Genomic DNA, 13402 nt, shown 5'->3' with positions numbered 1-13402 from the left:
ATAAAGTTTGCAAATTTTGCAGAGTCTAAATGCACATTGGATTTTCTAGGAGGTGCCCCGCTATATTGGGAGGGAGTTTTTAAGGTAGAGCTTGACTGATATCCTTTCCAAAACATTAATATAGTTTTCTTCTTCTGTTTTTCTCTTCCTCCTTTTACTTTACCCGCTCCTTTCTAAATTATTGAGCTCTTTCTATGTGGCCAACCTTTTCTAGGAACTTTTTGTTACGTTGTTATATAATTTAATCATCACATACATCCTGTTGGTAAGCTATTATTATTTATATTTTAATGACCAGGAAACATTGAGGTTTGGAGGTTTAAGGACTTCTGGCATGAACATGGCACTTTTTCTCACTGAGCCTCATCTTTCTTTCTTTGATGTGTGACCTTGTATAAAAATATCATTTAACCTCTCTGTGCCTTTTAAAAATGTTTTTCTTCTATAAGAGGATAATAAAAAAGTCTGCCCTACTAGCTTTATGTTATTCTAGATAATTGGGATAAAACACAAGAAATATAGAGCATTATTATTTTTATTATATATGAGTCTTGATCACATTGGTGATCACCAATATGCAAACTTAGAATAAGGGATTAGAACTAGATTATAATTTTAAATGTCCTATTGATATTTTCTTTTGCTCTTTAAGACTCCTAAAACATATTCCCATATTTGAGTTTTTGCATTACACAGAAAAAAGATCCACAAGCTGGACTTTTATGTTTCTCTAGCTGTGGGATAGACCCAGACTGGTCATGTACAGAAAAGCCTGTATGAGCAAAGACAGTAACATATTTTCTCATTTATTTATTTATTTATTTTTGCTTATAAATCTCAGTTACATGGCTTTATTCAATAGAATATTAGATCAGTTCAGTTCTCAAGTTGTGATTTTATAAGACTTATGAGAAAATCTGTTGATAGTGAGAGTGCTTGACATTTTCTTTTACATTTTGCTCCTTTCTCACTTCTTCTTTTTTAAAAAAATATTGGCGTATAGTTGATTTACAATGTTGTGTTAGCTTCAGGTGTACAACAAAGTGATTCAGTTATGCATATACATATATCTATTCTTAAGAAAGTGATGTATTTTCCTCAAACTGATTTCATTTTAAACTTGGCAGGATTCTGTGTCTCCTATTTTTCTATGAAGAGAAAAACATAATATGCAACCAAGATTGATGCAAGACTCCCTGGTGAAGGAACTCAACCCGTTCTTTCTTCAGCAACTCAACCTGTTACAACAAAGCATGCTTCTAGTATCTGATTAGCTGGTTCTCTTCCTTCCTTCTTAGTTGGGGAATTTCCAAAGCTGTCTTCTCTGAAATATCATAAAATGTCCTGGAACTCAAAAGAAGAAAGTCTTTGAAATTCTATGAACTTTTCCCACTGTATTTGAAGAAAAAAGTGTGGAAACTCTTGAAGGATCTAGATCTATTGAAAAATCATTGAGAGTAGGGGAAAAAATCATGAGCAAAAAGATAAAGGGAGGGAAAAAATTTTCCTGAAAATGTTATAGTTTATGCACGTGTGCACACACACACACACCATATATGTTTGATATTTTAATGAACATAGAATAAACAATATTTTCATAGCAATAAGGGAAATAAAAACAAGAAAAGGGACTTTCCATATATATGGACATATTTTTCTGTCTTTAAGTAAAAACATTGTGTATTTCATCATTTTATTGAGAATCTTTTAAAGTGTACAATACACCCTCCTGACTTCTTATATAGAGGACCCTCACTGTCATTGTGCACTTTCTAAGGAGGTAATGCTGGAAAGAATACTAAACCAGGAGACCTTGCCCCGGGTTCCAGCTCATTCTTCTACTCACCAGCCATGAGACTGTCCTGATCATCTCCCCTCTTTGGTCTCAGCTTCTTCATGTGCAAAATTCAGACAAGATTTAGAAATATATTCTGCCGAGGTGCAACCCACTTCCAGCTCCCTGTCTGTGAGCCAATATTGTTCTGCATTTCCTCCAATTAACTCTGATGATGTAAAAAGATTAAAATGCATCCCCCATGGCAGAATGGCACCTTGAAATTTTAACATCTGTGACTCCATAGTTCTGTGATTTCCTTCTAATTATGTGGGCCAAATTTGGTTAAGTGGGGAAAATTATCTGATTTTTCTGACAAAAATAAGAAGAAAGAAAATTTTTTCTGCATTAAGATGTACTTTATAATGTGATGAATATAATAATTACTTGATGGACATATTAATATTTTGCATATCTTTCTGTGATAAATATATTAGGGAACCTTATTTCCCAAAGTGATTGCCAAAAAAAAAAAAAAAAAAAGGGACTTCCCTAGTGGCGCAGTGGTTAAGAATCCACCTGCCAGTGCGGGGGACAAGGGTTAGATCCCTGGTCCAGGAAGATCCCACATGCCACGGAGCAACTAAGCCAGTGCGCCACAACTGCTGAGCCTACACTCTAGAGCTTGCAAGCCACAACTACTTAGTCTGCATGCCACAACTACTGAAGCCCATTCACCTACAGCCCATGCTCCTCAATGAAGAGTAGCCCCCGCAATGAGAAGCCTGCGCACTGCAACAAAGAGTAACCCCCGCTAGCTGCAACTAGAGAAAGCCTGCACACAGCAACAAAGACCCAATGCAGCCAAAAAAACAAGAAAAAATTTACCTACAATCTCATTATTAATCAACTCTTTACCTGTTTTATGTTTTCCATGATCCCTTCTGGCAGAGAAGACAGTTTTATTAATCTGGCTTCTAACTCTAATTATAGCATTTTTCTCTCTCAAGCACCTTCTTTCCTAGAAGCCCATAGCTCTCCTCTTTAGGAAGCAGAGCTTATATCATCCTCCTGGTGTCTGCTCAGGCTTGCTTGATACCTTCCAGGTCTTCTGCTCTCTGTAAAGCATTTTCTTGTCTTATTGCTATGCCACTCTGGATATGTTTCCTTTGTTACTTAAATGAGTGTCTCCCTAAATAAACTGAATATATCTTAAGAGCAGGGAAACTTCTTCTAAATTTTCCTCTGTTACCCAAACTATGTACCTTATAGAGCATAGTAAAGTAAAATACATGCTCAGTGGATGTTGTGATTGATAGTAGACATCTCAATTCAAGTTGCTCATTTTCTACTGAAATATGAAATTCAGTCTTGTAATATTTTCTGAATTCTGAGGAAGTGTAAACTGTTCATTTCCCATATTCAGTTATGCACACACTCTGTAGAATTTACAACTCCTTACAAGTAGTAAAGAATACTAATTGAATACTTCTTATGTATTCATTTTTGCATGAAAACATATATCCTGAAAATACCTGCTTTTTATTTCCATAAGTAGATAGTCATCTTTTCCTCTTGTTTTCATGTCCATATTAATGTTAACTATTCTAGACTATAAGTCCCAAGAAAACATAACTGTGTCTTTCAGCTTATATAATGTACCTTACCCAAAGCCGAGCATTTATGATTGCTTAGTAGCATAACATTGCTGGATAAGATGCAAGGCCAAACTTAGGTGAGGAACCTAATAGCCTTCTAAAGTTATTTAATATGATACCATGAGGTAAAAAACCAGAAAAGCAGAAGCACACTGTTAGGATGTATAAATTGTTCTTCAGTGAAGGAGGTTTGTGTATGTAATTGAGTTTAGTTGTTTCTGTTTATAGAGCTCCTGTAATTTCCCTGTGCCAGATCCTGAGTCAAAAGAAAAATCTCAAAGTGCTTAGGCAACAGCTGTTCTCAGTCTTTCAGGGTGGTAATTCTGAGCCCAGGGTGGTGCTTATTCTTGTCGTGAAATGATGCTCTTTGGCTTTAAAACCCTGCATTCTTCCACAGTGCTATTACAGTGACAGGTCTTGTAAAAACATGTGTTAATCTTTAAGTCTGTTTAGCAGATATCCCAATGGAGAAAATAGCCCATTATGACCTTGCATGTGGTTCATGAACTCTTCTCTGAAGTATGCCTGTGATTTTGTATCATTGAACACATTCCTAAATCTCGCTGTGCAGGTCCTTCTTTGTAAAAGAAGAGCAATACTCTTTGAGGTAGTCTTTGTGTTTTCAGAGGGTTTCAGTGGTGCTGGTCAGTTAGTCAACTCTAAAATATTTAATAAACCATAAGTGAGATGGCTGTATATTATAAAAACTTTCTACCCATCCCAGCCATTCTTCTAATTTTTCTACCATTTGGAAGAAGTGGGTTAATATGAAATAAAAACAAATAATATAAAAAAATGTAATTTGTAAAACAATAATGATAAGGACTCATTTTACCTGATTTGAAAACATATTTAAAATTGACAATTATCAAAACTATATGCGTGGTATTTTGTTAAAGAAAAACGGATCAGTTGATATGGAATAACATAGAGATACCAGAAGTTAAAACTTACTTTAATCATTTCTAGGACAGAACGGAAATAACAGAATGATAGGGAAAAGTAGCATTTGTCAGGTATTTATTTTGGTCTAGAGAAGAATCTGTACTCTGTGTACAAATGCAGAATATATAGCAAAGGAAAGAGAAACAGAATGTAAGAAAAATAACATACATCACTGGATTGAAATTACTTAAAATGGATACAGATATTTTAGATGAATATACTAATTCCATTTGCTAACTATGCAAGGAAGATGAATGTTTAAGGAAATCTTAAATCATTTTATAGGAAAATGTGCTGCCTCTCAGCATTAAAGTGAATTCAAATGTTAAAACAGTCTTCCCGATAAAGGTAACAAAATCAGATTTTTTTTTTCCTGTGGAGAAACAAGAATGCTGTTGATGACATTGCACTAATTGTTTCAGCTGTTGTGGAAAGTAATCTGTCAATATGTTTGAATCATAGTGTTGGTATTGATGATGATGATGATGATGATGACGACATATGTCAGACACTGTGCTGAGTAAGTGGGGGACATTTAAAGGAAAGCTCTGTGTCTTGGCCACATGTGTGTATATGTGAGCAGACACGTCATTGATCACATCACACAAAGCCCCACAGTCTCCTGCCCACATTTTCAGATTCATTGTTTGACATTTCCTCCAAAAGCCATTTTTCTACAGGCCATATTCATTAAAAAATTTTTTTAAGTTTGTTTTCCATATTCATTTTTTACTCTGTTTTTTACAGATGTTTCCTCCCAGGGCCTGAATGTCTTTTCTTCTCTTGGCAGGAAGATTCTTACTCATTTAAAAAATTTTTGTTCAAACTGCACCTTGTCACTGAAGCCTTTGTCCCTGTGGCCCCTTAGGCACACAGAGGATGGCAGCCCTGCCTGCTTCTCTGGAGACTGCTGCTTCCTTGAGCGTGGGGCTGTGTCCCAGTCATCTTTCTACACAGGGTGGGACTCAACACGTGTGTGTGGAAGGAGTAAATAAAATAAGCAAAGGAAAATCCCAGTATTAATATTATTTGCCAGTCCTTTCATTGAATTCTGTTAAACTGAAGCTTGTCACATTGACTCGGTATAAACTTATTTAACAACGATCAAATTGTCTGACTCTGAGCAATTTCTTTAAAATGGAGTAGGCAATTACTACTGGGCTACGTTATTTTGCAACAGGGTTTTCTTGGGGTTTGTACTTGTCTCATTGCTTATTTGCTGTAAAATGAGCCTTTTGCTGGGAGGTTCTTTACATCAATAACAGACATACAGAGATTTGCCTAAATTTGAATTCAAAACACTTTTCTTTGGAATATTCATTTGGAAGTTTTGCTTCATTTGTTTTGCTAAGTCATAATTTATGTGTAGTTTTTTGTTTTATGTGTAGTTACTCTTTTTACCACAATATATTCTTGTTTATAAAGATGCTCAAAGAAGTACATTTATCACCTCTTTTAGGTCAGGGTGCCATTAATGAACTCTTCTCTACTATTTAATATTCTTAAGAGAAATATGCCTAAGGATCTATCTTATTCTCAGGAAGTAAGGTTTTTTTTTTTTTTTTTTTTTTTTTTCTTTTTGCGGTATGCGGGCCTCTCACTGTTGTGGCCTCTCCCGTTGCGGAGCACAGGCTCCGGACGCGCAGGCCCAGCGGCCATGGCTCACGGGCCCAGCCGCTCCGCGGCATATGGGATCCTCCCAGACCGGGGCACGAACCCGTATCCCCTGCATCGGCAGGCGGACTCTCAACCACTGCGCCACCAGGGAGGCCCAGGTTTTTTTTTTAAAAAAAAACTTTTGGGACCCAGAGATGAAAAATTTCCCCTTGTACAAATTATTCATCAAATAAAAATTTTCATGCAAAAAGTAATGCTTTAAGACACAGAATGAATTTAGATTAAAGACTCTGTGATATTTATAGTAGATAAATAGAGGTTCTGCTACAGATGACAGAGACCATACCTGACAAGACAGAAATTTCTTTCTCTCTCAAGGAGTTGTCTGAATACAGGAAGCTCAGATCAAGGATAATGACCCTGTTCTAATACATGGTTGTTTGGGGCAGACATGGAGTCCCGTGGTGTTAGGGATTGAGGTGCCTTCTCTCTCATTGCTCTGTATTTAAAATTTAATATGTTAATTTCCTTTTAATTTTATTTATTTATTACAGAGTGACTATCTGATCAGCAGTTATGCTTGACAAGAAGTAGAAATCATGGTTTATTTATAGTATTTTATAGGTTTGGCATGGTAAAAGAGTCTTGACAATAAATACTTGGTTAATTAATTGAAAGTTCATGTATTTGGGGGAAGGGTTGTTAATGTACAACTGTTTGCAAGACCCCTGTGGTATGAGTTGTGGAGCAAACTGTCCAGGGTGGGAAGCGATCATACATCATTGTGGAGGGAGGGACAAATGCAGTGCTCCTGAAGTCCTGAGATCGTTCCCAGCAGGCGTGTGAAGGAAGCTTCCTGGAAAGTAATGGCGTTGGGCTGCCCTTGAAGGAGGAGTAGGATGTGGATAATGCGAAGTGGAGGAGAAAGGCAAAGAGGAGCACGGGGTGGCATTGAGGGAAGGGGGAGTGGAAGGTGTCTGGTTGCCATGCATGTAGCACTTCACACACGACACCCCCTGTACCTTAGGAATGAGGTCTGGAGGAAGGAGGTTTGTGTGTGTGTAGGGGTAGGTGTTGCATGTATCCTTGTCCTTTTCTTTTTTCTTTCCTGATTGGGTGACAAAAGAGAGTTTTATCTTGGATAATACTTTAACACAACTTCATTGATTTGTTAATTTACGTTATGCAAGACGCTTCTGTGAGCTATACCACTCTTTAATACCTAGAACATATGATTCATGTTTAGATGAGATTATCTTTGTATTTGGATTAAATCACAACGAGGACAGTATTTGTAAATGTGTGACTTTCAAAGGGGGTTATAAACTCTTGTTATCCACGAAGGGCCTGGTTTGAAGTGCTTTCTGAAGTTAATAGGTTGTGCTATCCCATTTTACTGGCACATTCTGCTGATACATCATTTAGAGAAAGTTCCAATTCCTGATGAAGAGCAGAGTGCTGACATGAGTTTTCACTTAGGTGTGCAGAAAGAATCGGTTAGCTTTGTGCACAGAATAGGCTGAAATCAAGCTTTAATTAGTCAGACTTTTGCATAATTCATCACGGTCCCTTTGAAAGTCCAGTTGAATCTGCTCTTAATCTTTGTCACGATGGGTCCCTTTTAAAGGACTTTTATTAGTTCCTTGCTGCACAAATATTTAGGTCTTCTAAGTAAGGCCATGACAATGCACCTAATCTCTTCTTAAAGAAATGAATTGTTACATAAGGATCCATAAAGAAATGAATCAGTCCATGAAATTTTCTTCTTATTAAATATCATTCTTGATATCAATATAATCAGCTTTAAAGATAGGAAAGTAAGCTAAGGTTCTTTCTGTCTTTTTGAATCCATAGGCTGTCCATCTGGCCCAGGCAAGCTTCCAGATTGAAGCCTTCGGCTCCAAATTCATTCTTGACCTCACACTGAACAAGTAAGTATTTAGTTATGATCCTGTTAAGAAGTAAGTGCAGTAAAACTCTACTTCATGATAATATTTTAGTCAAAATAATGTCTGTTGTTGAAGCAACTGATATTTTCTAGCTGATTATATGTCATATAGCACTTAAAGAAAAATATAAAATTCTGAAGTTAATTCTTTTAATAATAATAATGTCTTTTTATTTCTGAAAAAAGAGGCATTTAGCATTTAATTTGTTAAAAATCTCAAATACAGTACTTAGATATTGTGATTTTAAATGGAACAAATATTTAAAGTAATGCTAGTTAATTAAGTGCTAACTATAATCTTTACAATATATAGCAAGCATGATAAATTACTGACTCAAGTATAGTTAGACTTCAGTCTAGAAATTCCACTTTACCTTTCAGTATGCAATTCACATGACTTCTGTATGAAGAACAGAAGGACAGAAGAAAATGATGACTTGCAAATACCTATTTTGAGAAGGTTCTTTGCTTCGTAATTTGCTCTAATACAGTTTCTTAGAAATTTTGGTCCTGATGAAGATTTACCCGATTTTTCTCTGAGCATGTGTTTATGTTGATATTTAAATGCTATTTCCCAAGTTGGAACCAATTGCACAGATGTCTTTGTACAAAGCACGAACAAGAGCTGTTGCCTTAAGCAGGGTACTTCAGCCTCAAATTGAGCCAGCAGCGAGCCTTTCTTTGGTGAAAGAGCTTTCCTGCATGGTTTTCTTTAGTTTAAGAAGCTCCAGTCAATATTTTAAACTCTCATCAGTATTTTGACCAAGACTGCATTTTTGCCAGAAAAATACCACGTAATGCTATCAGACACTATAATGTGGGTGACCACAGTCAATATCTGAGAAATTGCAGAAGACTATAAAGAACAACTATTAAATTTCTTGTGTGCCAAATTCTGTGAGCTCTGCAGAAAAAAAGATGCAGGGTCAGCTTGGGTGCTCCTTGCTCAAGTGTAATTGCAGCTTTAAGTCAGAATGAATCAGCAGAACTCAGAATTTCCTGTGTTGAAGATATTGCAGGTTTTCATCTTTGAGTCTGCTGAGGATTGGTTGAGTTCCTTTTCACCATGCTGGGTCAGCACTGTGCCTGCGAAAGGGTCATATGGGGACATCCAGGGTACTTAGAGGTCTGGAGACACATCAGAAAATTATTTACCACTAATATTTAACATGCAGAGGAATCAAATTGAGCACCTACTATGAACAGTCCTTGCCTTAAGGAGCTTATAGTCTACTTGGGAGAGGTTAATAGATTAACATATAATTTTAGAGCAGTGTGAAATTGGTTGTGCTGGAGATAAACATGGAATGCTATGGTAGCACTAGAGAGAGGAAGCTCTCCAGGCTGGAGGGGTGTGAAAAGGCATCTTAGGAAAGGTGATGCTTGAGCTAAATCTTGGAGGGCAAGTGCTAGTGAGGAAGGGAAGTGTTGGGGATGGATGGGCGAGAGAGGGAGAGAGAGAGAATGGAGAATTGTGTTCTAGGCAGAGGAGAGAGTGCGTGCTAAGGAGGCGGGCCATGTAGCAGTGTGGCATGTTAAAGGGAGCATGAGTCTTTTGTTGAATTTCTTGGTAAATTACAAGGTTGAGGGAGGTGAGTCAGAAGAGGTAGGCCCAGGGACAGCTCAACTCATGCAAGATATTGTATGTCATGCTCAGTGCTGGGCTATTACCCGCTAGACTGTGAAAAATGAAGTAAGCAGATAAACAGAAGTTCTGTTCTCAGGAAGTGCTAAAAGGCATGGAGAGGGAATGCTTTTAAGAAGTCTTTGATTGATAAAAATCATTAGGATTGCTTTGATGTGGGTGACAAGACAGAAAGAAAAGTTAAAGTTAACAGGTACCTTGATTGCATAGCTGGGTGGAAGGTGGTATCCAGGTGAAACGGGCAGCACAGGGAAAAAACAGGTTAAATGGTGAAGAGAAAAGAATGTGAAGTCAGAGTAGACATAATTGATTTGAGGGGCTTTGGGACATACATGAAGCCATGTCTAGGCAGTAAGTGGATATAACAGTCTAAAGCTCAGGGAAGAGGTGGGGGTTAGAGATAGTAGAGTTGAAAGTAGTTTCCATATAAATGTTAATGACAAACGTGGTTGTGAATGAGACCATGTTCATTCAGGAAGGGTGGGTAAAATAAGGAGAGCATAAGCTGGGAAGATTGTTAAGGGTTGAGGAGAGAAAGAGGAGCCAATGAAGGGACAGAGAATGAGTGATCAGAGTAGTGGGAGGAGAAGCAAGAGCATGATTGAATAGAGAGTTTCAAAACAGAAAGTTGTGATATGTAACCTCACATGCAGTAGAATGATCTAGTGAGATAATGGGCAAAGATTGCCTTTGTATTTACCTATTAAGTAATCACTGATGGTCTGAAGGCAGCAGTTTCCATAAAGTTTGGGGCAGAAACCAGGTTACAGTGGGCTGGGAGTGATTGAGAGGAGATGGTTTGGAGACAGCATTGCTCATTGGGTAAGTTTGGGTGAGAAGGAAAGAGAGCTAGAGTAGTAGCCAGAAGAAGACATTGGGGTCTAGGAAGGGGTTTTTAGGGATAACAGAGCAAGTGTTAGACTGACAAATGGAGATGTTAAGAGTGAGAGATGAAGATACAGAAGAGAGGAGATAATTTATGGAGCAAGATCTGGGTGAAGATAGAAGGGAGTGAGAGCAAGAACACAAGGGCAACTTAGTTTTGAACCAAGAGAGACAGTTCATTCCTAACTTGTATGAAGGTATTAGGGCATATGCAGGTAGAGATACGCTTGCAGGAGAAAGGATGGAGTTCAGTGCATCTCTGAAGATTTCTTTCTTCTTGGAGACAGCATTATCTACCATTGGGATGGAGAAGGAGGGTGGGTTGGGCTTGAGGAAAATGATGAAAGTTTAGGCTAACACGGAGAGAAATGGGTGAGGAAGCTCACCAAGGTCATTTTAAAGAATTTATGAGCAATCTTCATTAGAAGTCATATGTTATGTATTGGTCTTTGTGTCATTGTACCTGATGGTGTTTTATTTGATTTTTCTAACCTGGAGTGCTCAGTAACTCCTTCACTGCACTGTGTGGGGGAGGAAGGTAGATTGTAGTGTGGATGTTTTCTGGTTCATGTTTTCTGGTGGTGACTCAGAGGAAGAGCAGTGGAGACAGAACTCTTTGAATACTGGTGAATAACTAGGGTAGTTTGCTCTCAGGATCCAGTTTGGGTAAGATTGGAGATGAGGTCAAGAGGACCAGGAAAAAATGGAGGTCTCTGTAGGGACAAGTAAATGCAGTGAGAGGGAGACCATGAGACCTATAATCACATGGTATCTCCCCTGTTCAGAGTCCCGAGCCTTCTGAGCGCAGCGTGTGTGTGCAATGCTCACGTGACCTCCAGAGACAAAGGAATTGGGTAAGAGTGTGCCAAGTGTTGGCCAGGGTGGGTCTCTACTTTAAATAACTGGCTGTGATTCACTGACTTTCAATGGCTGCTCCATTAGAATGAACGTAAAGAGTCAAGAGAATTTTTAAAATCAGTCATGGAGAAAGAGCTTCTGAGCAAAGAGGAATCTCATTTCCACCAAAGGGTGGTCGTTGCCACACTATTTACAACAATTTTAAATTGTTAAGGTGGGGAAGGGCAAAAGGTGTATGATAGGTATAGGAGCTCAGTGAAGGAGAGAAAGCATTAAGGTGTTAACATAAACTAATCCAAGTGGTATCCGCAGAACCTAAATGGTTAGTGACCTCACCAGGGCTGGACTGCCAGCTTGTGAAGACTACCCTGATGTGAGTTCCCGGGAGGAGAGCTTTCTGAGTCTGTGCTTTCATGGATTGAACAAGTGAGGCCTTGGCTTGCTGAGGCATCTCATGGCAGATGTGCGTGTTTTAATTTAGCTGACAAACACTGAGTGAGCGTCTGCTCTCTGCCTGCGGTTGCTGTAGGTGCTGATGCTGCTGGGAGTGAAACAGACAAGGTCGCTGTCTCCCCTCATGGAGCTTTGTTCCAGGGGAAGACAGACAGTGAACCACTAAATAAAGATGAGTGCACTGAAAAACATATAGCTGGGCTACGTGAGGGAAAGAGACTTCAGCTGGGAGTGGCCAGTGTGGTTTAGTTGTCACAGAAGCCAGGAGGTCTGTCTGAGGAGGGCCACTGAGCTGAGACCTGATCATCCAAGATGAGATACCACATGAGGCTGGAAGGTGAGAAGGTTCCACTCAGCTGGGACTGTGAGACAGCAAGTGCTGAGGAGAACGTGGAAAGTTCAAGGAGGACTGAGGCTGGTGTGACTGGAGTGCAGTGGGGGGCAGGGGGTGGTGGGAGACTGAGGAGATGAGGTCAGAGGGGAAGCCACGTAGCCAGACCGTGAAGGGCCGTTGTCCACGGGGAGGCATTTGGGTAGGATGCCACTGGAGGGCAGGAAGCATGGGCATCACACCATTCGGTTTACATTTTTTTAGCCCCAAAAGTCCTAGTTGTGGCTTCAGAGGATCTTTTGTCATACTCCTTTCGGGATACTCCCCTTTTCAATTTTGTTTTGTTTTTTCTCTAGAATGACCATTGTTCCAAGTTACATAAGGTTTAAAAAGGATTACTAGATTAACAATTCTGTTTCTTTTTTGGCTGTACCCCATGGCATGTGGGATCTCCAGGGATCGAACCCATGCCCTCTGCAGTGGAAGCACAGATTCTTAAACACTGGACTGCCAGGGAAGTCCCCAGCAATTCTTTTTTTTTTTTTTTTTTTTTTTTTTCAGTACGCGGGCCTCTCACTGTTGTGGCCTCTCCCGTTGCGGAGCACAGGCTCTGGACACGCAGGCTCAGTGGCCATGGCTCACGGGCCCAGCTGCTCTGCGGCATGTGGGATCTTCCCGGACCGGGGCACGAACCCATGTCCCCTGCATCGGCAGGTGTACTCTCAACCACTGCGCCACCAGGGAAGCCCGTCCCCAGCAATTCTTAATGTGTATAGTTGATCCTTGGAAGTCCTCAGGGAGTCTGAAGATTGTCTCTCTGATATGTGTGATTGGAATTATGCCATATTACCTATAGTTAAATTTGCTGGTGTCTTCAGCAAATGTTAATTGGGAATAATTGTGATCAGAGTTACATAATGGTCGAGAGCATAGGTTCTGGAGTCAAACAGACCTGGGTTTGAATCTGGAGGCTGTCATTTACTAGCTGTGTGACCTTGGGCAAATTTCTTAACTTCTTTTTTAGTAATAGTTTGAGATACAATTCACACACCATGAAATTCACTCCTTTAAAGTGTTCCGTTCAATGGTTTTTATTATATTCACAGAGTTGTGCAGTTATTACCACCATCTAATTCCAGAGCATTTTTTTTTTGCCCCAGAAAGAAACCCGGTATCTGTAGCAGTCACACCCCCTCCCCCCAAGGTTCTGGTAACCACTCATCTACTTTCTGTTGAATTTTCTTATTCTGGACATTTTATATAAATGGATTTATACAACTTGTGACCT

The 13402-nt window shown here is 39.2% G+C and overlaps 1 protein-coding gene across 2 annotated transcripts in view; it reads left to right on the top strand.

The window, feature by feature from the left end:
* The window catches only part of ADAM23 (ADAM metallopeptidase domain 23), a gene marked incomplete at its 5' end in the record, with an annotated part of 164420 nt that overhangs the window by 36941 nt on the left and 114077 nt on the right, over positions 1-13402 (top strand). For both annotated transcript variants that reach the window (XM_082631139.1, XM_082631140.1), the window contains one exon: positions 7849-7925. In XM_082631139.1, coding sequence (XP_082487265.1) covers positions 7849-7925 — 77 coding nt within the window. The remainder of the gene's footprint in view (positions 1-7848; positions 7926-13402) is intronic.

Source organism: Mesoplodon mirus (genome assembly GCF_964341445.2).
Source record: "Mesoplodon mirus genome assembly, chromosome: 8".
Lineage (NCBI taxonomy): Eukaryota > Metazoa > Chordata > Mammalia > Artiodactyla > Ziphiidae > Mesoplodon > Mesoplodon mirus.
Note: the sequence above shows the minus strand (reverse complement) of the source record. Positions and strands in the feature narration are given on the sequence as shown.